We start from the raw sequence: 25728 nt of genomic DNA on the forward strand, positions 1-25728 counted from the left end.
TGCCTTTCCCCAGATTCAACTGAACATAGCGTCTCTGCCCAGGGTCAGATGAGCCATTTGCACACTGAGGGGCAGGAGGAAAGTGGAGGAGTATTTTGGTAATCAGCAGGAGTTTCTGATTTCTCCCTCGTCCCGGTGCTTTACTGCCCCCATGCCCCCAACTTCCCCAGTGACCCCACTAGGTGAATATGGCCTTGAACTGAACTCTCCAGCCCTGTTTATGAATTGTTACCAGTCCTCACTAGAAGCTGCATAGAAGCACCTCAAGATTGGCTTTTTTGTGTTGTGTGCCCAATTAAAATTGTCACCAGATCACCTTGATTTTGCAATCTGCCTCTTCATGGCAAAGATTTCTCGCAAGACCCTAAAATGTTTCTTCCTTGTGAGAACTGAGTGAGAGTGAAATGTGCTTTGAGGGCCCTTCCTCAAGTATCTCAGGTTTTGCAAAACTTTCATGATGGGCGGGACTCTTGAAACCCACTACTGATGCAACAGGTATAAAACCCTGGATCCTCTCCCTGGGTGGTTGGGAGGGAGGGCCAACGCATCTATGTTTTCTGTGCTTACTCCAGTGCCTTGTCCAACCAAACCGTGTCATGTGCCCCAGGGGGGCAGTGTAACCCAGACCAAGAACTCAGACTTTCAGACATTGCTTGACTGGATTCTGTAAGACCTGAAACACATGTTTGCAAAAGTAAATAAAGTGAGTTAACATTTGCTTGGCCTATTTTCCTCAGTTGGGGATGGTTTTCTTTCCTGATGGGGTGCCCGGGCTCTGGGTGACTGGCTGTGCACTCCCCGCTGAGGCCAGGCCTTGGTGGTTGGCCTGACTGGGCTCTACCTCTCCCAACCCTTTGCCCAGGATCAAAGCCCAAATGTGGAGAAGGATTGAGCCCGGAAGGAGACCTGTTCTACCACCTCTGAATACTGCATGCACAGATCACCGACTCACTGCCCCAGCTGAACTCTTAGGGATAACATAGGGCACTTAATCCTCCCTAACAGCTTCCTGCTTCTTCAACTAAGGGTCTTGCTGCAACAGGGAAAGCTTTCTCCCAAAACATGGAGTGACATTTGTTTTAAAGAAGGGCTGAACCTGCCAGGTCTGTCTCAGCTTCCTACTCCAGCCAGGTTTCTCAACCCTCACTGCTGTATTGGATGAATCCCTTGGAGAGAGGAGAACCCTCCCTCCCCCCAGTCAGCTGCAGGGAGGTACATCAGTCAATCAGTGGTATCTGTAGAGCGCATACTATGTGCAGAACATTGAACTAAGCACTTGGGAGGGTACATTACAACAGAGTTAGCAGACATGTTCCCTGCCCATAATGAGCTTACAGTCTAGATGGGGAGGCAGACATTAATGTAAATCATTTATAATATATAATTTAAAGATATGTACATAAGTGCTGTGAGGTTGAGGGTGGGGTGAATATCAAATACCCAAACGTCACAGATTCAAGTGCATAGATGACACAGAAAGGAGATGGAGCTGGGGAAAAGATGGCTTAATCTTGGAAGACCTCTTGGAGATGTGACTTTAATAATACTGGAGCCTCTTCTAACCCCTCTTACCCAGGTGTTAATAGTACTACTAATAATAATAATGGTATTTAAGTGCTTACTATGTGCCAAGCACTGTTCTAAGCACTGGGGGAGATACAAGATTATCAGGTTGTCCCATGTGGGGCTCACAGTCTTAATCCCCATTTTACAGATGAGGTAACTGAAGCACAGAGCAGTTAAGTGACTTGCCTACAGTCACAAAGCAGACAAGTGGCAGAGCTGGAATTTCGAAAATTGACACTATCAGGACTGAGCTCCCCAAAGTCACCCCTCCCCCTTCTCCATCCACCCCGCTCCCAACCCTCTCCCCTACTTCATCCTTCCCTGCAGTATCCTCAGAGGAGATCTCCCCCTCCTCGCAAGTGCCACCCCCTCCACCTGTGCTTCGGACCCCATTCCCGCTCACCCTATAAAAACTATGGCCCCTTCCCTCCTCCCCTCCTTAACATCTGTCTTTATCCACTCACTCTCCAGTGGCTTCTTCCCCTCTGCCTTCAAACATGCCCATGTTTCCCCCATCCTAAAAAAACCCTCTCTTGACCCCACTTTCCCTTCCAGGTTTCGTCCTATCTCCCTCCTACCCTTCCTTTCCAATCTCCTAGAATGTGTCATCTACACTCGCTGCCTTGAATTCCTCAACTCCAACTCTCTCCTGAACCCCCTCCAATCTGGCTTCCGTCCCCTCCACTCCACTGAAACTGCCCTCTCAAAGGTCACCCATGACGTCCTTCTTGCCAAATCCAATGGCTCCTACTCTATCCTAATCCTCCTCGACCTCTCAACTGCCTCTGACACTGTCAAACATCCCCTTCTCCTCCACACTTTATCTCACCTTGACTTCATGGACTCCGTCCTCTCCTGTTCTCTTATCTTTCTGGCCGTTCATTCTCGATCTCCTTTGCGGGCTCCTCCTCCCCCTCCCATTCACTAACTGTAGGGGTTCCCCAAGGGTCAGTTCTTGGCCCTCTTCTGTTCTCCATCTATACTCACTCCCTTGGTGAACTCATTCACTTCCACGGCTTCAACTATCATCTCTATGCAGATGACACCTAAATCTACAACTCCTCCCCTGTTCTCTCCTCCTCCCTTCAGGCTCATATCTCCTCCTGCCTTCAGGACATCTCCACCTGGATGTCTGCCTGCGACCTAAAACTCAACATGTCTAAAACTGAGCTCCTTAATTTCCCTCCCAAACCTGTCCTCTCCCTGACTTCCCTGTCACTGTGGACGGCACGACCATCCTTCCCATCTCACAGACCCGCAACCTTGGTGTCGTCCTTGACTCTGCTCTCTCATTCAGCCCACACGTCCACATCCTGGATCCCCTCCAATCTGGCTTCCGTCCCCTCCACTCCACTGAAACTGCCCTCTCAAAGGTCACCATTGACTCAAAGGTCACCATTGACTTCCTTCTTGAAAAATCCAACGGCTTCTACTCCATCCTAATCCTCCTCGACCTCTCAGCTGCCTTTGACACTGTGGACCACCCCCTTCTCCTCAACACATTATCCAACCTTGGCTTCACTGACTGTCCTCTCCTGGCTCTCCTCTTATCTCTCTGGCCTTTCATTCTCAGTCTCCTTCGTGGGGTCCTCCTCTCCCTCCCGTCCCCTAACTGTAGGGGTTCCTCAAAGATCAGTTCTTGGTCCCCTTCTATTCTCCTTCTACACTCACTCCCTTGGTGAACTCATTTGCTCCCACGACTTCAACTATCATCTATATGTGGATGATACCCAAATCTATATCTCCTTCCCTGTTCTCTCTGCCTCCCTCCAGGCTTGCATCTCCTCCTGCCTTCTGTACATCTCCACCTAGATGTCCTCCCGCCACCTAAAACTCAAAATGTCCGAGACAGAGCTTCTTATCTTCCCTCTCCAACCCTGTCCTCTCCCTGACTTTCCCATCACTGTGGACAACACAACCATCCTTCCAGTCTCACAAACCTGCAACCTTGGTGTCATCCTTGACTCCCCTCTCTCATTCACCCCACACATCCAATCTGTCACCCAAACCTGCCGGTCTCACCTTCACGAACATCACCAAGATCCACCCTTTCCTCTCCATACAAACCGCTACCACTTTAGTACAGTCACTCACCCTATCCCGACTGGATTACTGCATCAACCTCCTTTCTGACCTCCCAACATCCTGTCTCTCCCCACTTCAGTCCATACTTCACTCTGTTGCCCAGATTATCTTTCTACAGAAACGTTCTGGGTATGTCACCTGCCTCCTCAAAAATCTCCAGTGGTTGCCTATCCACCTCCGTGTCAAGCAAAAACTCTTCACTATTGGCTTCAAAGCTCTCCATCACCTTGCCCCCTCTTACCTCATCTCCCTTCTCTCCTTCTACATCCTAGCCTGCACACTCTGCTCCTCTGGTGCTAACCTTCTCACTGTGCCTCATTCTCTCTTGTCCCGCTGTCGACCCCTGGCCCACGTCCTACCTGTGGCCTGGAACACTCTCCCTCCTCAAATCCGCCAATCACTCTGACCCCCTTCAAAGGCCCACTAAAGGCTCACCTCCTCCAAGAGGCCCTCCTAGACTAAGCCCCCCTCTTCCTCAGCTCCCCCTCCCCTCTGCGTCACCCCGACTTGCTCCCTTTGCTCTACCCGCCCTCCCTGCTCCACAGCACTTGTGCATATATGTACAAATCTATGATTCTATTTATTTATATTAATGCCTGTTTATTTGTTTGTAAATATGTGTAAATATCTATAATTCTATTTATTTATATTGATGCCTGTTTACTTGTTTCGATGTCTGTCTCCCCCCTTCTAGCCGGTGTGGGCAGGGATTGTCTCTGTTTCTGAATTGTACTTTCTAAGCGCTTAGTACAGTGCTCTGCACACAGTAAGTGCTCAGTAAGTACAATTGAATGAATGAATGATAGGCTTGGGCTTCAGCTTCCTTCTAACTAGGGTTGTGAAGGCATGAGTGAGTATTGTACAATTCTCAGGCCCTTGGACAAAGGGGAGGGAGGATAGGGGCGGACCTCTCAGCTTTTTCATTCTTTCCTACCATGAACCACCAGTTCTCGCAATCGGCTGGCGACCAGTCTGTTCCTTTTCTCTTTTAGCCGCTGAGTCCCACTTGCCGAGCAGACAGACTTATTGCTGTGCTGGGAGAGGAAGCAGCCTGGACACCCAGAAGCAGGGGCCCTTTCTCTGTGGGAAGAAGAGAAGGTGCTAGACCTCTTCGAGACACCTTATCCAGGTGAGAAGTCTTCTCCCCTTTCCAAGTGTAATCGTCTGTCCCCTCCAGAAAGGCCCTCATTGCTGGGGCAGCAGGACCTCAGTGTCCTGACTTGTGAAATGGGGCAGACAACGCAGGGAGCCCCCAACGGGAGCTTTTGGCTGCTAGGGACAAGAAAGAGACTTGGGCTTTCCTCGATGGCTCCCTTCTCTTCTACCCTCCCCACCAGGCCCCCTGGCTTGTCCAAGATTTACCCCCTCATCTCCTCAGCGTCATCCCTTTGGGGTGACTCACCCTCACTCTCTGAGTTTGCAGTCTGGCTTCGCTCAAGAGGCGATGGAACCGGAAAACCTCAACTGCAGGAAATATGCAGTGTCTGCAGCCTCACACTATCTCCCCACTGGCCTTCAGTCTCCAGCCCCAACCTGGGTTTCCCTGGTGCATCCAGCAACAGCCCGAAAGGCTGCCAGGGCATAGGGGCTGGTCTCTGGCCTCTTTTCTTTGCGGGGCAGATGGGGGGTGGGGTGGGGTGAATGCTAATTTGCATAAAGTCCCATCCAGGCCAATAAAGAGTCAGGCTGGGACTCCAGGGGCGTGAGAAGTCGAGGTGGAGAAAAGGGATGAGAATGGGGTTAGTGGAAAGGATGAGACACAGAACAGGGATGAAGGAAGATCGGAGAGATATCTACCCCTGAAGGGCAGGAAAAGAAACTTGGGATATTTCCCCCAGCCTCCTTCTCATGTCCCCGGTCAGCCACAGCTCAGCACAGGCTCCCTGGTGTGGGTGGAGGGGTGAAAGGAGTGGGATCGGGATCCGAGCAGTGGGGCTTGATTTTTGAAAATGAGACGACAAAGAAACAGGTCCCCAGGCTCTTCACTGGCTCCATCCTGACACCGCCTCAAACACCCTCTTCCAGGCTGCCCCTCCCCCCCACCCCACCTCACGGTGGAATTCATGGCAGTGGGACAGGACTTGAGGACAAAGGGGTAGGGGGGGAGGGCTCAGTCCCTAACCCTGGTTCTCCCCAGACATTAGGATGAAGGCCTCCCTGGCCTCTATGTTGTTGTTGTTGCTGCTGCTGCTATGGGGACCTCCCTGTGGTGCCCAGTGCTTCAGTAACCAGAGCCTAGTGGAGGGTACACTGAACGTAAGCTACCAGAAGAATTGCACATGGCTGGACTGGAATGACTTTCTTGGTATAAACAACCTGACCCTCCTGAACCTCAGCCACAACCAGCTGATGGAACTGCGGGGGAGTTTCCAGAACCTGACCATCTCCCACCTTGATCTGTCGGCGAACCGACTGCAAAAGTTTCTGCTGGACTCCTTGGGCCACTTGGAGTATCTCAACCTGTCCGGTAACCCTCAGCTGGCCGCGGTCCCCCACAATGTGGCAAGCCACTGCTGGCTGAAACTGCGAGTGGACTGTCGCTGCAATGTGGCAGGAAGCGTGGTCCTTGCCCGCAACTGCTCGTCTGCCCATCCGGAGTGCAGCCACCTGCAGGGCAAGGTCCTCGACCTCGCCACCTTCTACTCTGGGTGCCACAACAACCGGATGGCGCTCATCGCGGGGGTCGCTGCCGCCGTAGGAGCTGTCATCATACTGGGTGCCGGAAGCATAGTGGTGTTGGTCAAGCGGAAGCGCCGAAGGGATGTGACAGTGCAGGAGAAGTGGAGCAGCGGCGTGGGGCCAGTTGCTGCCAGCCAGCAGCCCCGCTACAGCAGCCGGAGCCCCGTGGTTCTCGACGGCGCCAATCCCGACGAAGACTACGAAAACGTGTTTGAGGGTAGCCCTGTGGGTGTGCATCTCCAGGAGAGGGACCCAGGAGAAGGGATAAGCAAGTGAGTGATTGAGTAGGGCTCTCCCTCCCTGTCTCCCTCCCTCCCTCCGTCCTCCTACCCCAAGTTGGGCTGTTAAGAGCCAGAAAGGAACAGGAACCAGGCTGGAGGGGAACATCTTTGCAAGCTACCATTGAGTGAGTGTGCAAATGACAGGCAAAGGAGTGTCGGAGCCCTTTGGGCTGCAGGACTGGGGAGGGACAAGGTTTCCCTGGGGCAAGGAAGGGAGTTGGATGGGTGAAGAGATGGTGTCCCTACCTCCAGCCCTTGCTGATTCTTTTAATTTTATGATATTACAGTATCTGTTAAGCACTTACTATGTACCATGTAATATAATAATGTTGGTATTTGTTAAGCGCTTACTATGTGCAGAGCACTGTTCAAAGTGCTGGGGTAGACAGAGGGGAATCAGGTTGTCCCAAGGGGGGCTCACAGTCTTAATCCCCATTTTACAGGTGAGATAACTGAGGCACAGAGAAGTGAAGTGACTTGCCCACAGTCACACAACCGATAAGTGGCAGAGCCGGGCTTCGAACCTATGACCTCTGACACCAAAACCCGGGCTCGTGTACTAAGTACTGGGGTAGATAGAAGATAATCAGGTTGGACACAGTCCTAATCCCCATTTTACAGTTGAGGTAACTGAGGCACAGAGAAGTGAAGTGACTTGCCCACAGTCACACAACCGATAAGTGGCAGAGCCGGGCTTCGAACCTATGACCTCTGACACCAAAACCCGGGCTCGTGTACTAAGTACTGGGGTAGATAGAAGATAATCAGGTTGGACACAGTCCTAATCCCCATTTTACAGTTGAGGTAACTGAGGCACAGAGAAGTGAAGTGACTTGCCCACAGTCACACAACCGATAAGTGGCAGAGCCGGGCTTCGAACCTATGACCTCTGACACCAAACCCGGGCTCGTGTACTAAGTACTGGGGTAGATAGAAGATAATCAGGTTGGACACAGTCCTAATCCCCATTTTACAGTTGAGGTAACTGAGGCACAGAGAAGTGAAGTGACTTGCCCACAGTCACACAACCGATAAGTGGCAGAGCCGGGCTTCGAACCTATGACCTCTGACTCCAAAGCCCGGGCTCGTGTACTAAGCACTGGGGTAGATAGAAGATAATCAGGTTGGACACAGTCCTAATCCCCATTTTACAGTTGAGGTAACTGAGGCACAGAGAAGTGAAGTGAGTCACCTGAGGTCACACAGCAGACAAGTGGCGGAACAGGGATTAGAACCCAGGTCCTTCTGACTCCTACTTTCTTTGCCTCCTCCTCTTTTGCCTCCCCCACCCCCAGCAGGGTCAGGCTGCCAGAGGACGAAAGCAACTACATGAACTATAAGAATCTCGAGGACACTGAGCAGCCTATCTACTGCAACCTGCCGGACCTGGGCTACTGCCGCCCATGGGAGTTGGAGACCAACTTCCAGGAGCAGCACATCATGCCAGAACAGTGAAACATTCCCGGCTCAGTCCCACCTCCCCTGGGGCAGCTCAGCCCAGGCCTGGGCCGGACAGCGCAGGACACCTGGGCCCATCAGATCCAAAACCAAGCCCCGAGCTGCGATGGCACAGAGAGGGGTCAGAGACGGAACCAGAGTGAGCCCCAGAGCACCCCCCTCTCTCTGAGCTGTGGTCAGGGAGGCATCCTGGTGTTCCCAGGCAGCCTGGACACCTTTTACCCTAACCCCCACCCCCACCCCCGTAATCCTTGGTGATGCTTTCAGACAGGGCAGGTCTCTGAGCTCTCTCTCCTCCAACTTCCCAGGACACAACCGAGTCTCTTCAAGCTCTGTCACCTCAGGAAACCACCTCCCTCTCCTTTCCCCACAGGTGCGTGCAGAAAAGGGAAAGATGATGGCTGCCCCATTCCCTTCTTTAGCTGTAGCCAGGGACCCTGGGGGCAGAGAGGCCTTCTGGAGAGTGAGTATTGAGGAGCAAAAACCTCAGCGCCTTCTTCCGGGTTTGAGGAGTGGGGGTGAGGGAGAAGCTGGGCTTTAGAGCCGGACTGGAATTGGTCACTGAGACATTTCCTTCCTCTTTATAAACCATACACCAAACAGCCTCTCAGCACTACTGGTTTTCCATTTGAGTGTCACCTAGTCTCCTTGACCACAGAGGAGACTTAAGGGTGTTCGGGAAGGGTGGGTGGGTGGGAGCAGAGATCCAGATTGAAGAGATGGTGACTTTTCCCCTCCCATTCCCTGGAGAAGGGACATGCTGCCACCTGGGAAGCCACTGTGCGGCCAACGACGTCACGGCAGGGGTGTTGAGGGGGCCATCGGTGGGTCATCCATCAGCCCAGTAGGGCTTCCATGCCGGGGCACTGCCCTCGACTCTGGGTTTCTCTGGAGCCGCACAGTCACAGCCCTGGGGGAGACTAGGGGAAGCAGAGTGGCTAGGGGAAACAGCGTGACTCAGTGGCAAGAGCACGGGCTTGGGAGTCAGAGGTCATGGGTTCGAATCCCGGCTCTGCCACTTGTCAGCTGTGTGACTGTGGGCAAGTCACTTAACTTCTCTGGGCCTCAGTTACCCCATCGGTAAAATGGGGATGAAGACTGTGAGCCCCACGTGGGACAAACTGATTACTCTGTATCTACCCCAGCGCTTAGAACAGTGCTCTGCACACAGTTATTATTATTATAATTATTAGGGAGACCCGATCGCCTGGTTCCGGGCGGGAGAAGACCCGGCGCTCAGCGGGCCCCATCGAGATCCCTTGCAGAGCGGGAGGCTGATATTGTCCAGGCTGGCCGCTGGGCGGCAGTGTTGCGCAGCCTTGTCCCCCTGCAAAGCCCTTTGCGTTCCCGATGAAGATCCACCTTGCCCCTAAACCTCTCTCATTTACTCATTCATTCAGTCGTATTTCTGGAGCGCTTACTATGTGCAGAGCACTGTACTAAGCGCTTGGGGTAATAATAATAATAATGTTGGTATTTGCTAAGCGCTTACTATGTGCCGAGCACTGTTCTAAGCGCTGGGGTAGATAAAGGGTCATCAGGTTGTCCCACGTGGGGCTCACAGTCTTCATCCCCCTTTTACAGATGAGGGAACTGAGGCACCGAGAAGTCAAGTGACTTGCCAAAGTCACACAGCTGACAGGTGGCGGAGTCGAGATTAGAACCCACAACCTCTGACTCCTAAACCGGTGCTCTTTCCACTGAACCACGTTGCTTCGTACAATTCGGCCACAGATAGAGACAATCCCTGCCCAATGACGGGCTCTCTCGTTTTGCCTCAGCCCGAGGCTCCCCCTTCTCCGACAATCCGGGGAGCTCGGAGTGGCCCAGCTAAGACCGGACTCCCAAGCCACGGTTATGTGTGAGAGGCGTTGAGGGCTTGTCCGTCTAGGGACAAATCTCTCCGTCTCAGCTCTGCCAACGATCGCCTCTCCTCCTCGACTCCCTCCTCCGCTCCAAGAAGGGACCCCTAAAACTGGCTCTCCAGTTCTCGCGGGTTCCCCAGCAGATCCCAGGACTCCTAGGCAGACATCGGATCCCTCTGACCCCTCGGCCAGGCTCCCTCTCCGGTTTTCTCCACCGATCTTTTGGCCTGCCCCTCCCCCACATCTGTTTTGACGCGGAGACTCGTGAAGCCCTCCTCCCCTACCCCTTCGCCCCGCGGAACCACAGAACCCAGCTCCCCCACCCCAGAGCCGGCTCCATTTCCCTTGGAGCGACAGATGAAGGGCGGAGCCACAGGTGGAAGAGCACTTCGGGGCCTCGGGATGGGAGCCCCGGGGACCGGGAAGACAGAACAGGTGACCGGGAGCCGGAGGCGCCCCGAGGAGACGTGGCAGCTGGGGGTAAAGGTGGGCCCCGGGTGGCAGAGCCAGTCCCCACTCCCCCGACAGCTCTAAACTGACAGCCTCTCTCCTTGACTCGGGACAGAAGGTGCGGGTGGCGTCGCGACAAGCTGTTCCGTGCCTCACTTGGCCCCACTTGGCCCTGCTCCTTCCCGCGGCCACCTACTCGTGTTCCTCCTCTACCCGGCCACTCTAGCTACCGCCTGGCCGAGGGCGAGGCCCCGACCGTGGGTGGGTCCGGTCCTGGGTGGGGGGAAGACGGGGTCCGAGGGGCCTGTTCAGACGAGGCTCCAGATCCTGATAAGAACTTCAGATAAGAGAAGCAGCGTGGCTCAGTGGAAAGAGCACGGGTTTAGGAGTCAGAGGTCAGGGGTTCTAATCCCTGCTCTACCACTTGTCAGCTGTGTGACTTCAGGCAGGTCACTTCACTTCTTGGTGCTTCAGTCACCTCATCTGTAAAATGGGGATGAAGTCTGTGAGCCCCACGTGGGACAACCTGATTACCCTATATCTACCCCCGCGCTTAGAACGGTGCTCCGCACATAGTAAGTGCTTAACAAATACCAACATTATTATTATTATCCCGGCCCCCGGCCACAGACCCCACCAGGACTCTGCCCTGGTTTGGCCCCTTCATTCATTCAATCTTATTTATTGAGCGCTTACTATGTGCAGAGCACTGTACTGAGCGCTTGGTTGAAGCGCAACGCCCCAGAGCCCAAACCCTGGGGGAGGCCTGGCCTACAGGGAGTAAGGGCAAAGGGGCCGAGAAGGCGAGGATGGTAACTATCTTCATTCATTCATTCATTCAATCTCATTTATCAAGCGCTTATGTGTGTAGAGCACTATAATAATAATAATAATAATAATAATAATAATATAACATTAATTGTGGTATTTGTTAAGTGCTTACCATGTGCCAGGCACTGTACTAAGCTCTCGGGTGGATACAAAGGTAATCAGGTCAGATATAGTCCCTGTCCCACATGGGGGCTCACAGATGACATAACTGAAGCACAGAGAAGTGAAGTGACTTGCCCAAGGTCACCCAGCAGACAAGTGGCAGAGCCGGCATTAGAACCCATGACCTTCTGACTCCCAGGTCCGTGCTCTATCCACTATGCCATGCTGCTTCCCACTGTACTAAGCACTTGGGAAAGTACGATTCAATGATTCACGGTCTCGACGCCGGGAAGCGTCATAGAGCCTGCGAGAGCCTCATGAAGGAGGCCAGAGATGTCAGGGAGGATGTCCCCAGGACAAAGGGCCAGGGGAACACGACCTTCCAGGTCAGGGCTGGGTCAGGAGGCCCTGCTTGGGACACTCTACTGGCCGGTCCTAGTCGCCCTCCTGCCTGCCCCTCCCTATTTATTGAGCATTTACCATGTGCAGAGCACCGTACTGAGAGCTTGGGAGAATACAGTACACTCACAGTACAGTACAGTGTACAGTACAGTACAGTACAGTGTACAGTACAGTACACTCACTCCCTTGGTGAACTCATTCCCCGCTGCCTTCAAACATGCCCACGTCTCCCCCATCCTAAAAAAGCCCGCTCTTGACCCCACTTCCCCCTCCAGTTATTGCCCTATCTCCCTACTACCCCTCCTTTCCAAAATCCCAGAACGAGTCGTCTACAATCGATGCTTAGAATTCCTTAACTCCCATTCTCTCCTAGACCCCCTCCAATCTGGCTTCCGTCCCCTCCACTCTACCGAGACTGCTCTCTCTAAGGTCACCCGTGACCTCCTTCTTGCCAAATCCAATGGCTCCTACTCCATTCTAATCCTCCTTGACCTCTCTGCTGCCTTTGACACTGTCGACCATCCCATCCTCCTCCATACCTTATCTCACCTTGGCTTCACGGACTCCGTCCTCTCCTGGTTCTCCTCTCACCTCTCTGGCCGGTCATTCTCGGTCTCCTTCGCTGGCGCCTCCTCCCCCTCCCATCCTTTAACTGTTGGAGTTCCTCAAGGGTCAGTTCTTGGCCCTCTTCTGTTCTCCATTTACACTCACTCCCTCGGTGAACTCATTCGCTCTCATGGCTTTGACTACCATCTCTACGCAGATGACACGCAGATCTACATCTCCACCCCTGTCCTCTCCCCCTCCCTTCAGGCTCGCATCTCCTCCCGCCTCCGGGACGTCTCCACCTGGATGTCGGCCCACCACCTAAAACTCAACATGAGCAAGACTGAGCTCCTCATCTTCCCTCCCAAACCCGGTCCTCTCCCCGACTTCTCTATCACCGTGGACGGCACGACCATCCTTCCCGTCTCTCGGGCCCGCGATCTCGGTGTCATCCTTGACTCGTCTCTCTCGTTCACCCCACGCATCCTATCCGTTACCAAGACCTGCCGGTTTCACCTCTACAATATCGCCAAGATCCGCCCTTTCCTCTCCACCCAAATGGCTACCTTACTGCTACAGGCTCTCGTTATATCCCGGCTAGACTACTGTGTCGATCTTCTCTCTGACCTCCCTTCCTCCTCTCTCGCCCCGCTCCAGTCTATTCTTCACTCCGCTGCCCGGCTCATCTTCCTGCAGAAACGATCTGGGCATGTCACTCCCCTTCTTAAACAACTCCAGTGGTTGCCTATCAACCTCCGCTCCAAACAAAAACTCCTCACTCTAGGCTTCGAGGCTGTACATCACCTTGCCCCTTCCTACCTCTCCTCCCTTCTCTCTTTCTACCACCCACCCTGCACGCTCCCCTCCTCTACTGCCCACCTCCTCACCGTCCCTCGGTCTCGCCTATCCCGCCGTCGACCCCTGGGCCACGTCCTCCCGCGATCCTGGAACGCCCTCCCTCCTCACCTCCGCCAAACTGATTCTCTTCCCCTCTTCAAAACCCTACTTAAAACTCACCTCCTCCAAGAGGCCTTCCCAGACTGAGCTCCTCTTCTCCCTCTACTCCCTCTATCACCCCCCCCTTCACCTCACCTCTGCCGACTTGTTCATCCCAAGCGCTTAGTACAGTGCTCTGCACATAGTAAGCGCTCAATAAATACTATTGAATGAATTGAATGAATGAATCTCCGCAGCTTAACCCTCTTTCCCCCCATTTCCCTCTGCTCCTCCCCCTCTCCCTTCCCATCCCCTCAGCACCGTACTCGGCCGCTCAACTGTATATATTTTCATTACCCTATTTATTTTGTTAATGAAATGTACATCGCCTTGATTCTATTTAGTTGCCATTGTTTTTACGAGATGTTCTTCCCCTTGACTCTATTTATTGCCATTGTTCTTGTCTGTCCGTCTCCCCCGATTAGACTGTAAGCCCGTCAAACGGCAGGGACTGTGTCTATCTGTTGCCGACTTGTTCATTCCAAGCGCTTAGTACAGTGCTCTGCACATAGTAAGCGCTCAATAAATACTATAAATAATAATAATAATACAGTAGAACAGAATCGGTAGACATTTTCTCTTCCCACAAGGATCCCACCCCTCCCCCCCTTAACACACACACACATCCTCGTCTCTGCTCCTCAGGCCTGAAATATCCCATCAGCTTCTCCCGGAACATCTCCTGTTGCCCCCAACATTGGTTGTTCCAGTTCTCCAGCCACAAATCCCTGGCCTGGCACTCTGGGCCCCCAGGGGGCTGGGCATCCACCAGTTCCTGCCCCAGGAGACGGGGAGACCATGATGCCTTATCGATTGGCAGGGTGAGCACCCACATCAAAGCACGTAGTGGACCTGGGTTGCAGTAAACATTAACCAGCCTGGGAGTCAGTCAGTCAGTCAATCGTATCTACTGAGTGTTTAATGGAGAACCAGCATGGCCTAGGAGAAGCAGTGTGGTCTAGTGGATAGAGCAAGGGCTGGGGAGTCAGAAGAACCTGTCTTCTATCCTGGTTCCTCCACTTGCCCCAGTCTCCTCATCTATAAACTGGAGATTAAAACTGTAAGACTCATATAGGACAGGGACTATGTCCAACCCCATTATCCTGTATCTACCCCAGCGCTTAGAACACTGCTTGGAACTTAACAAATACCACAGTTACTATTATTAGTACTGTGTGCAGAACACCATACTAAGCCCTTGGAAGAGTACAATATTACAGACACATTCCCTGCCCACAGTGAGTTTACAGCCTGGATGGGGAGACAGGCATTAATATAAATAAATAAATTGCAGATATGTACATAAATGTTGTGGGGCTGGGAAGGAAGCTAAATAAAGGGAGCAAGTCAGGGTGATGCAGAGGGAGTGGAAGAAAAGGAAAAGAGGGCTTAATAATAATAATGATGATGATGATGATGATGATGATGATAATGGCATTTGTTAAGTGCTTACTATTTGCCAAGCACTGTTCTAAGCACTGGGGTAGATACACGGGAATCAGGTTGTCCCACGTGGGGCTCACAGTCTTAATCCCCATTTTACAGATGAGGTAACTGAGGCACAGAGAAATTAAGTAATTTGCCCGAAGTCACACAGCTGACAAGTGGCGGAGCTGGGATTAGAACCCACAACCTCTGACTCCCAAACCCATGCTCTTTCCATTAAGTCATGCTGCTTCTAATAACCTTCTTAATCAGGGTAAGCCTCTTGGAGGAGATGCGCCTTCAATAAGGCTTCGAAAGTGGGGGTCGGGGGGGAGTAATTGGCTGTTGGATATGAGGAAGGAGGGCGTTCCAGGCCAGAGGCAGGACATGGGTGGAAAGTCAGCGGTGAGATCGATGTAGAGCAAGAAGATTAGCATTAGAGAAGCAAAGTGGGCATATTGGGTTTGTAGGAGAGTAGCTAGCTGAGGTAGGAGGGGGCAAAGAGATCAAGTGCTTTAAAGCTAATGGTGAGGAGCTTTGGTTTGATGAGGAGATGGGTGGGCAACCACTGGAGGTTCTTGAGGAATGGGGAAATGTGGCCTGAACATTTCTGTAGAAAAATGATCCAGGCAGCAGAGTGGAGTATGGACTGGAGTGGGGAGAGAGAGGAAGCAAGGAGGTCAGCAAGGAGGCTGATACAATAATCAAGGCAGGGTAGGATAAGTGATTGGATGAACGTGGTAGCAGTTTGGATGGAGAGGAAAGGGTGGATTTTAGCAAAGTTGTGAAGGTTGAATCGACAGTATTTAGTGATGGATTGAGTGAGGAAGCACTGTGGTTTCATGGAAAGAGCCTGGGTTTGGAAGTCACAGCTCATAGGTTCTAATCCCAGCTCTGCCACTTGTCAGCTGTGTGACTTTGGGCAAATCACTTAGCTTCTCTGTGCCTCAGTTACCTCATCTGTAAAATGGGGATTAAGACTGTGAACCCCTTGTGGGACAACCTGCTTACCTTTTATCTCCCCTAGGGCTTAGAACAGTGCTTGGCACATAGTAAGGACTTAATGAATACCATAATAATAATTATTATTATTGTTAATGAGAGAGAGAAGTCAAGGATAATGCCAGGGCTACGGCTTGTGAGACAGGAAGGATGGTGATACTGTCTACGGTGATGGGAAAGCTAGTGGGAAGACAGGGTTTGGGTGGGAAGGTAAGAAGTTCAGTTTTAGCTATATTAAGTTTGAGGTGACGGGAGAACGTCCAAGAAGAAATGTCCTGAAGACAGAAGGAAATGTGAGACTGCGGAGAGAGAGATAGATCAGGGCTGGAGATGTAGATTTGGGTATCATTCATTCAGTAGTATTTATTGAGCACTTACTTTGTGCTGAGCACTGTACTAGGCACTTGGAATGTACAATTTGGCAACAGATAGAGACAATCCCTGCCCAATGACGGGCTCACAGTCTCCCCATAGACATGATGGTTGAAGCCATGGGAGCGAATGAGTTCTCCAAGGGAGTGGGTGTAGATGGGGAATAGAAAGGGACCCACAACTGAACCTTGAGGGACCCCCATAGTTAGGGAGAGGCAGAGAAGGAGCCTGTGAAAGAGTCTGAGAATGAGCAGCCAGAGAGATAGGAGGAGAACCAGGAGAGGATAGTGTCAGTGAAGCTGAGGTTTCCAGGAGAAGGGGGTGGTTGACAGTGTTGAAAGCAGCTGAGAGGTGGAGGAGGGTTAGGATGGAGTAGAGGCCATTGGATTTGGCAGGAAGATCACTGGTGACCTTTGAGGGGGTGGTTTCTGTGGAGTCAAGGGGACGGAGGCCAGATTGAAGGGTGTCAAGGAGAGAATTGGAAGAGAGAAACTTGAGACAGAGAGTGTAGACAACTTGCTTAAGGAGTTTGGAGAGGAATGGTAGGAGGGAGGTGGGGCGATAACTGGAGGGAGCTGTGGGGTCAAGGGAAGGTTTTTTTAGGATAGGGGAGACATGGGCATGTTTCAGAGCAGTGGGAAAGAAGCCATTAGAGAGGAAACAGTTGAAATGGCAAGGGAAGGGGCAAGTGTTCTGATAAGGTGTTAAGGAATGGGGTTGATTGCGCAGGTGAAGGTGGTGGGTTTTGAGAGAAGGCGGCCTCTAGAGATATTGCTGGGAAGAATGGGAGGGTTGAAGAAGGGGCCAGAGGAAGGAGGGCCTGGGGAGGGTCAGGGGAGATTTTAGCGAGATCTCGCCTGATTTGATTTTCTCAATAAAGTAGGTGGTCAGGTCATTAGTGGCAAGGGATGGGGGAAGCGGGGTACCGGGGGTTTGAAGAGGGAGTTAAATGTCTGGAACAACTGTCGAGGGCAATGGTCATGAGTGTCAATAAGGATGGAGAAATTATTTTGCCAGGCAAAGGGGAGGGCAGAGTTAAAGCTCACAGGATAAACTTGAAGTAGACAAAGTAAACCTGATATATAGATTTCCACCAGCAGTGCTCTGTGGTTCATGCACAAGAGCAAAGGAGGTGGACCGTGGAGGTGATCCAGAACTGCGGGTTAGTGGTATGAGATCGATGAAGGGATAGGGGACAGAGTGAGTTGAGTTCAGTAGAGAGGGTGGTGTTGAGAGTGTCAATTTGGTCATCAAGTGAAGGTAGTTTGGGTATGGAAGCTAAATGGGGTAGATGAGTTGAGAAAATTGGATGGGGTCGAAAGATCAGAGGTCTCTGGGGGGGAACAGCGCAGATTTGTGGGAATGAGGTGTTTAGGAGAGAAGGCAGGTGAGGAGGCTGTGGTCAGATAGAGCAGGGAACAGGTTCTAGAATAGTTACAGGCCCATAGGGAGCCCCATCCCTCAGCACAGAGAGGAAAAATCCACATGGCATGTGGGAACCCCCCAGCTCCCAAACCAGAGTCCTCTGGGGTCTACCAGAGGGCCAAAAAACTTCTGGATTAGGGACCAGTGGATGGGAAGGGAGCCAGGCTCCGGATGCCCTGATGTGGGCTGGCTGGGAAGGGTCGGGGCAGCTTGAGGCTCAAGATTAACCATGGGGGTCGATGATTTGCTTCAAGGTCCTTGGAGTCTCTGACTCGACTCTGTGACTCTGCGGTCTTCACAGTTGGGAACTTCAGACACTGCTTCCAGATCTGGTCAGGGTGATCTGGTTATCTGCAGGGGTGGGGGGAGGGCTTTTTTTTCCTTATTTTTAATTTTTAGTGGTATTTGTTAAGCACTTACTGAAGCTACCTGCCAACCCATGAGAGACTCAGAGTGACCCTGGCCTAGGGAAAGGAGGGCAGAGGGTGGGGAAAGGGGTTCGGAGATAGGAGGTCAGCAGGCAGACAGGCTGTGGTGGAGCCTATCTCTCAGTCCCAAAGGAGCAACCCCCAACCTCGCACCAAGGCAGTTCTCATTCATTCGTTCATTCAGTCATATTTACTGAGGGTTTACTTTGTGCAGAGCACTGTACTAAGCATTTGGGAGAGTACAATACAATAAACAGGCATATTCCCTGCCCACAACGAGCTTATAGTCTAGAGGGGGAGACAGACAATATAAATAAATAACTAACAGATATGTACCTAAGTGTTGTGGGGCTGGGACAGGGGATGAATAAAGGGAGCGAGTCAGGATGGCGCAGAAGGGAGTGGGAGAAGAGGAAAGGAGGGCTTAGTCAGGAAAGGCCTCTTGGAGGAGAAGATATGCCTTCAATAAGACTTTGAAGGAGGGGAAGAGTATTTGTCTGTCAGGTCTGAGGAGGGAGGGCATTCCAGACCAGAGGCAGGACGTGGGTCGGTGGCGAGATAGATGAGATTGAGGTACAGTGAGAAAGTTAGCATTAGAGGAGTGAAGCGTGCTGGGTTGTAGTAGAAGAGTAGCAAGGTGAGAGGAGGGGCCAAAGTGATTGAGTGCTTTAAAGCCAGGGGTGAGGAGTTCTTGTGAGACTCCAGCTGGTAGAGGCACTGTGTTTGGTAAGAGGCTGGGGAATCCCTGAGCTCCTCCCACAACTCTTGGAGCCCGACTCCTTTCTGATCTCCCATCTTCCTGTCTCTCCCCACTTCAGTCTATACTTCATTCATTCATTCATTCATTCATTCAATATTATTTATTGAGCGCTTACTATGTTCAGAGCACTGTACTAGGCGATTGGAATGCACAATTTGGCAACAGAGAGAGGCAATCCCTGCCCAATGACGGGCTCGCAGTCTAGATACTTCACTCTGCTGCCTGGATTATCTTTCTGCAGAAATGCTCTGGGCATGTCACTCCCCTCCTCAAAAATCTCCAGGGGTTGCCTATCAACCTTAGCATGAAGCAAAAACTCCTCACTATTGGCTTCAAAGCTCTCCATCACTTGACCCCTCCTACCCCACCTCCCTTCTCTCCTTCTACAGCCCAGTCCACACACTCTGCTCCTCTGCCGCTAACGTCCTCACTGTGCCTGGTTCCTGCCTGTCCCGCTGTCGAACCCTGGCCCATGTCCTACCGCCGACCTGGAATGCCCTCCCTCCTCACATCCGCCAAACTAACTCTCTTCCCCTCTTCAAAGCCCTACTAGGAGCTCACCTCCTCCAGGAGGCCTTCCCAGACTCAGCCCTCCCTTTCCTTCTGCTCCTCCTCCCCTCCCCATTGCCCCTACTCCTTCGATTTGCTCTACCTTCTTCCCCTCCCCACAGCACTTGTATATATTTGTACATATTTATTGCTCTATTTATTTTATTAATGATGTGCATTTATCTATGGTTCTATTTAACTATTTTGATGGTAGTGATGCCTGTCTACTTGTTTTGTTTTATTGTCTGTCTCCCCCTTTTAGACAGTGAGCCTGCTGTTGGGTAGGGATTGTCTCTATCTCTTGCTGAATTGTACTTTCCAAGCACTTAGTACAGTGTTCTGCACATAGTAAGCCCTCAGTAAATATGGTTGAATGAATGAATGAGCCCAAGATGGATGTTAGATGAGGTAGCCTGGGACCTCCAGGAACCAGGACCAGCAAAGGATCTTCCCCTGTTTGGGATAGAGCAGGGAGCCCCAGGGTTGAGTTCTCCTTTTGCCCACTGCTGCCCCTGCTGTGGCATTGCCCACGCCCCAAGGCCTCACTGCTGTGCCCTTTTCTCTGGCTCCATCTGCCCCTGGCTGGGCCCATGGGCCGGATCGTTCCAGCGGGCTGCCTCCGGCACCCTGTGGGTCAAGGCTCCTGTTTAATGGCATCAGCCTCTTTCCGAGGCCTCGAGGAGCTTTTGGCCTTGAGATCAGAGACTGCAGTATGTCTCCACCCAATTACTCAGCTACCTGACTGAAAGCAGGCTGGGCAAGGTGGGGTCAGGTGGAAGAGTGGAGGAGGGGAAGGGGTTTGTGGCAGGTTGGGTTCTGGCTGAGTCAAGTGGCTGGGAAGCCTCCAAAACCCAACACAAGGCTGAAGTAGAACTATTCTCTCCACTCCACATCTGGGTTCTGTCTCTTCTTTTCTGCTTCCCTGACCGGTCTCAGGGAAGAGCTAGGCCCCTGGACCCTGGGTCAGACCACTCTCTACACAATGGAGAAAATCTAGTTCTCTGGCTGAGAGACCTAAAAAAACTAGCTCTCAAGGCTGAAAAGATCATTCATTCATTCATTCAATTGTATTTATTGAGCGCTTACTATATGCAGAGCACTGTACTAGCACTTGGAATATACAATTTGGCAACAGATAGAGACAATCCCTGCCCAACAATGGGCTCACAGTTTAAACGGGCGAGACAGACAACAAAACAAAACAAGTATTCAGGCATCAATACCATCAAGATAAATAGAATCATAGATATATACACATCATTAATAAAATAGAGTAATAAATAATATATACAAATATGTACAAGTGCTGTGGGGAGGGGAAGGGGGAAGAGCAGAGGGAGGGAGTAGAGTTAGAACTGATCCACTAGGCCTGGTGGGTTGTTAGGGGAGTAATGTCAGTCCCTTGGTCTGGGCTCACGTGACCGCTTGCCACCAGCAAGGACACACCGGGGGACCTTGGGGACACTGTCTCCAGACCTCAGTATCATCAACAGCAGCACTGATTGAGGTCTATGGTGCAGAACACTGACCTAAACACTTGGGGACAGACATTTTGTGTAAAATGCCATCCCTAGCCTCAAGGAGTTTACTGTCTTATGGAAAAGACAAGGCACCCAAAATTGAGGAATAAGTAATCATTTAAAAGAGTGTGAGTGAAGATATAAATATTAAACCCAGATGAATAAATGACATAGTAAAAACTATCATCTCTAGGCAGATGATTCCCAAGTCTACTTCTCCAGCCCTGACCTCTCTCCTTCTCTGCAGTCACACATTTTCTCCTGCCTTCAGGACATCTCTACTTGGATGTCCTGCCGACACCTCAAACCTAACATGTCCAAAACAGAACTCCTCATCTTCCTACCCAAACCCTGTCCTCCCCGCGACTTTCCCATCACTGCAGACAGCACCACCATCCTCCCTGTAAAGCCCATAACCTTGGCTTTACCCATAAACTCATCTCTCTCCTTCAACCCACATGTTCGATCAGTCACCAAATCCTGTCCTCTCAACCTTTTCAACACGTCTAGAATCCACCCCTTCCTCTCCATCCAAACTGCTACCACCCTGATCCAAGCACTTGTCACATCCCAACTACTGCATCAGTCTCCTTGCTTACCTCCCTTCCTCCAGTCTCTTCCCTCTCCAGTCCTTACATCACTCTTTTCCCCTGATCATTTATTCTAAAAAAAATAGCTCTATGCACATCTCCCCACTCCTCAAAAACCTCCACTGGTTGTCCATCCATTTCCACATTAAGCAGAAACTCCTCACCGTCAGCTTTAAGGCACTCAGTCAGCTCTTCCCTTCCTAATATGATAATTGATCATTGTGATATTTGTTAAGCACTTACTATGTGCTAAATACTATACTAAGCACTGAGTTAGATATGAGATAATCAGGTCCCGCATAGAGCTCACAGTCTAAGAAGGAGGGAGAACAGGTATTGAATCCCCATTTTGCAGATGAGGGGACAGAGGAAGTGAAGTGACTTGCCTAAGGTTACACAGGTAACAAGTGGCAACCCAGGATTAAAACTCAGGCCCTCCTACTCCTAGGCCCACGAGAAGCAGCATGGCTTAATGGATAGACCACCGGCCTGGGAATCAAAAGGACTTGGATTCTAATTCCAGTTCTGCTACTTGTCTGCTGTGCAACCTTGGGTAAGTCACTTAACTTCTCTGGGCTTCAGTTGGCTTATCTGTAAAATGGGGATTAAGAGTACGAGCCCCATGTCCAACAAACTGTTGGACTGTGTCCAACCCGATTACCATGTATGGAAGCAGCATGGCTCAGTGGAAAGAGCCTGGACTTTGGAGTCAGAGGTCATGGGTTCGATTCCCTGCTCTGCCACTTGTCAGCTGTGTGACTGTGGGCAAGTCACTTAACTTCTCTGTGCCTCAGTTACCTCATCTGTAAAATGGAGATTAACTGTGAGCCTCACATGGGACAACCTGATTACCCTGTATCTACCCCAGCGCTTAGAACAGTGCTCTGCACATAGTAAGCACTTAAATACCAACATTATTATTACCCCAGTGCTCAGTATAGTGCCTGGCAAGTAGTAAATGCTTAACAGATACTCCAATTATTATTATTTCCATTAGGCCATGCCGCTTCTCCTACATAGCCTTGCTTCTCTCCCACTACAGTCAAGCACACATGCTTCACTCCTATCAAGCCAACCTACTCAGTGCTTTCTTCTTGTCTCTCTCATTGTCAACCCCTTGCTCATATTCTCCCTCCTGCCTGGAACTCTCTCCCACTTTATATCTGACTGATCATTACTCTTCCCCTCTTCAAAGCCCTAATAAAATCATATCTCCTCCAGGAAGTCTGCCCTGCTAATCTTTTATTTCCCCATCCTATTGTCCCTCCCTCCTGTGTCACCTATGAAATTGGGTCTGTCCCCGTCGCAAGCACCCCACTCTGCTCTCTCCCCACCCTATGTTCCTTTTCTACTCTGCCCCTGCTAGCATGTTTTATTCCTCTCATGCCAACTTAATCACTGTGCCTTGTTCTCTCTCTCCACACATCTCTTGCTCATGCCTTCTCTTTAGCTTGGAACTCCCTCCCACTTCACATCCATCAGGTCGATGCTCTCCCCATCTTCAAGGCCCTTTAGAAACCACTTCTCCTCCAGGAGGCCTTCCATGATTACCCTCTCATCTCTGTAACTTATTATCCTCCCCAGTTGCCACTTCAACACTTCCATGTCACTTAATCATTTGGACACTCACTCCTCCTGACATCCTGCTGCACTTATGCAACATCCTGCTGCACTTATTGCACATGTCTTTACACTCTATTGCTTCCTCCTTCCTGTAATTTATTTTAGTGTGTGTCTTTCCTGATAGACTGTAAGGTCCTTGAGGGCAAGGACCAAGTCTATTGTACTCTCCCAAGCCCTTATACTGCATGGTGCACACAGTGGTGTTCACTAAATCCTATTGATTGAATCAGAGAAATTCTCCTGGAAAAGGTGGCTTTGTAGGAGGGTGCTGAAGGAGGGGAGGGATGTATTTTGTTGACTTTGAATGAGGAGAGAGTACCAGGTTGGGAGGTAGGGGGAGCAACAGATCCTGGTTTTGGAGGCCTCAGAGGGTAGTGGGCTGGGTTGGAGGTGCCAGGTTCTCAGTGGCCAGGTCCAGGGCCTTGGTTGCCAGAGGGGGGAGAGCTGGCTGACCTGTAGCTTCTATGCTCCGTTCCCTCTTCTCACTTTCCTCGTCAGTCATTGTCAGTGGCAGCAGCAAAAGACCTCAACGTCATCTTCAATATCTCACTCTCCTTTCCCTCAAAATTAGTCAATTGCCAAACCCTGCTGGTCTGGCTAGCCCATGGATTTGTCTACATATGCAGGTCCTTATTCCCTGGCCTCCTTGCCTCCAGCATCTCCTCCTCCAATCCGATCATCTCTGACCATATTGGGCCTCTCCATATTATGATAGTGATAATAATAATTATGACATTTGTTAAGCACTTACTATGGGTCAAGCACTGTTCTAAGCCCTGGGGTAAATACAAGTTAATCAGGTTGGACACAGTCCCTAGTCTCATGTGGGGCTCACAGTCAAAATATGAGGGAGAACAGGAATTGAATCTTTATTTTATAGGGGAAGAAACTGAAGCCCAGAGAAGTTAACTGACTTGCCCAAGGTCACACAGCAGGCAGGTCCTCTGACTCCAGTCCTTTGCTTTTTCCACTAGGCCACACTACTCTTCAACCAGAACCCAGCAGGGCTCTCCAGCACCCAGTCTTTTGACAACGAGCTTCCCCAGCAGCTGTCTACCCTCCTCCGTCACCTTCGCCACACCCTGTGCTCACACCCTCTTGGCTCAGGCAAGCCTGATCCAGAGTCCCAGAGCTGTCCTCCCATTCCCAGATAAGTCTGTCCTTCAGTGTCTGCTTACAACTCCCCTCCTTTGGGGAGCTTCCTCTGCCTAAGCAGGAGCTTGATACCAACCTTTTCCAACCCTTCCCCAACTCCTCACCCTCTACATCCGGGTAAAATTTCACAATGTCTGATCATGCGACCTGGCTGTAAGAGGTTGGGTGGAGCAGGCAGTTTTGTCCATTCACCAGCCAGGAATTTCCCCTCTCCCACCCACCCAATCTCTCTAGGCTCTAGTCTCCCCAGCTCTCCATTCAGTGATTCCCAAACAGGAGGCTTGGAGGAGCAGGAGAAAGAACAAGGATATAACAGATCGTAGTAGGATGAAATAGCTGAATAAATAATTGACTATGCTGAGACATACCTATAATATATATACTGCTGATGGGGGAAAATACATCTCAATGCTAATAATCATAATAGTTGTCATATTTGTTAAACACTTACTATGTGCCAGACACTGTTCTAAGCGCTGGGGTAGATACAAGATAATCGGGTTGAACACAGTACACTCCCTGACCCACAGAGGGCTCACAGTCTTAATCCCCATTTTACAGATGAGGGAACTGAGGCACAGAGAAGTGAAGTCACTTGCCCAAGGTCACACAGCAGACAAGTGACAGGGCCAGGATTCTTCTGATGCCTCCTGACACCCAGGCCCTGGTTCTATCCCCTAGACCCCACTGCTAAGGGTGGCTGTTGGGTTGACTTTACCCAGCTGTGGCCTAAGGCCCCAACACTTGGTCTCAGAAGCAGGGAGGAGTTTCCCCCGTTCTTCTGTTCTTCAATTCTCCTCCAATTATTTGGAGAGGAGACAGGGAGAGAGGTAGAGGTGCTATCTCCTGCCCGCACCCTGCCATCCCCACCTGCCGCAGTCACTGGAAAAATTCAGCATTGGTTGGGAGGGAGTTTGGGGGTGAGTTTAGACTAGGAAGCTGTCCAGGAGAGCCACAAAGTCAGGCCAGGCTTGTCATTTTTATGCCTTTATGTTGGTGTTTCACAAAGTCATGTACCAGGATTGGAACCTAGGTGTCCAAACTCCCAGTATGAGGCTATCCCTAGCTCATCTGTGCAGGGAACACATCTACTAATTTTGTTATATTGTCAGTGCTTAGTTCAGTGCTCTTCACACAGTAAGCACTCAATAAATACCATTGATTGATTGATTGATTGATTGATTATTGGGCTCCCTGGAACTTTCCCTATTTGTACAAAGATTGACAAGTCACCTAAAACCCAAAACACAAACTTCGGATCTCTTCTTTCTACTTCTGGCTTCCCCACCTCAAATCCTCCAACTCTTCCTTTACCAGGCCATTCTGGTCTTTTCCCTGCCCATCTCTCTAGGGCTGTCACCTTCCTGGAAGCCCTGAATCAGAGCACAACACAAGATTTAAAATTCCTTTTTAGCAGCCCTTTCTCCCTTGACTCCCTCCCTCAGATTTTGCAGGTTAATAATAATTTTGGTATTTCTTAAGTGCTTACCATATGCTAAGCACTGTACTATAAGAGATGTACAATTTGGCAATGGATAGAGACAACCCCTGCCCAAAGACGGGCTCACAGTCTAATTGGGGGAGACAGACAGACAAAAACAAGACAACATAATCACGA

At 50.9% G+C, this 25728-nt stretch overlaps 1 protein-coding gene across 1 annotated transcript; it reads left to right on the plus strand.

Annotated features, from left to right (window-relative positions):
- The first annotated feature begins 4699 nt into the window (after positions 1-4699).
- LRRC25 (leucine rich repeat containing 25) lies at positions 4700-8679 on the plus strand. The gene is made up of 3 exons (XM_029050053.1): positions 4700-4780; positions 5789-6602; positions 7907-8679. The coding sequence occupies exons 2-3, from the start codon at positions 5797-5799 to the stop codon at positions 8064-8066; spliced, it is 966 nt and encodes a 321-aa protein (XP_028905886.1). The 5' UTR covers positions 4700-4780; positions 5789-5796; the 3' UTR covers positions 8067-8679.
- The last annotated feature ends 17049 nt before the right edge of the window (positions 8680-25728 follow it).

This window comes from Ornithorhynchus anatinus, chromosome X1 (genome assembly GCF_004115215.2).
Source record: "Ornithorhynchus anatinus isolate Pmale09 chromosome X1, mOrnAna1.pri.v4, whole genome shotgun sequence".
NCBI classification, from domain to species: domain Eukaryota; kingdom Metazoa; phylum Chordata; class Mammalia; order Monotremata; family Ornithorhynchidae; genus Ornithorhynchus; species Ornithorhynchus anatinus.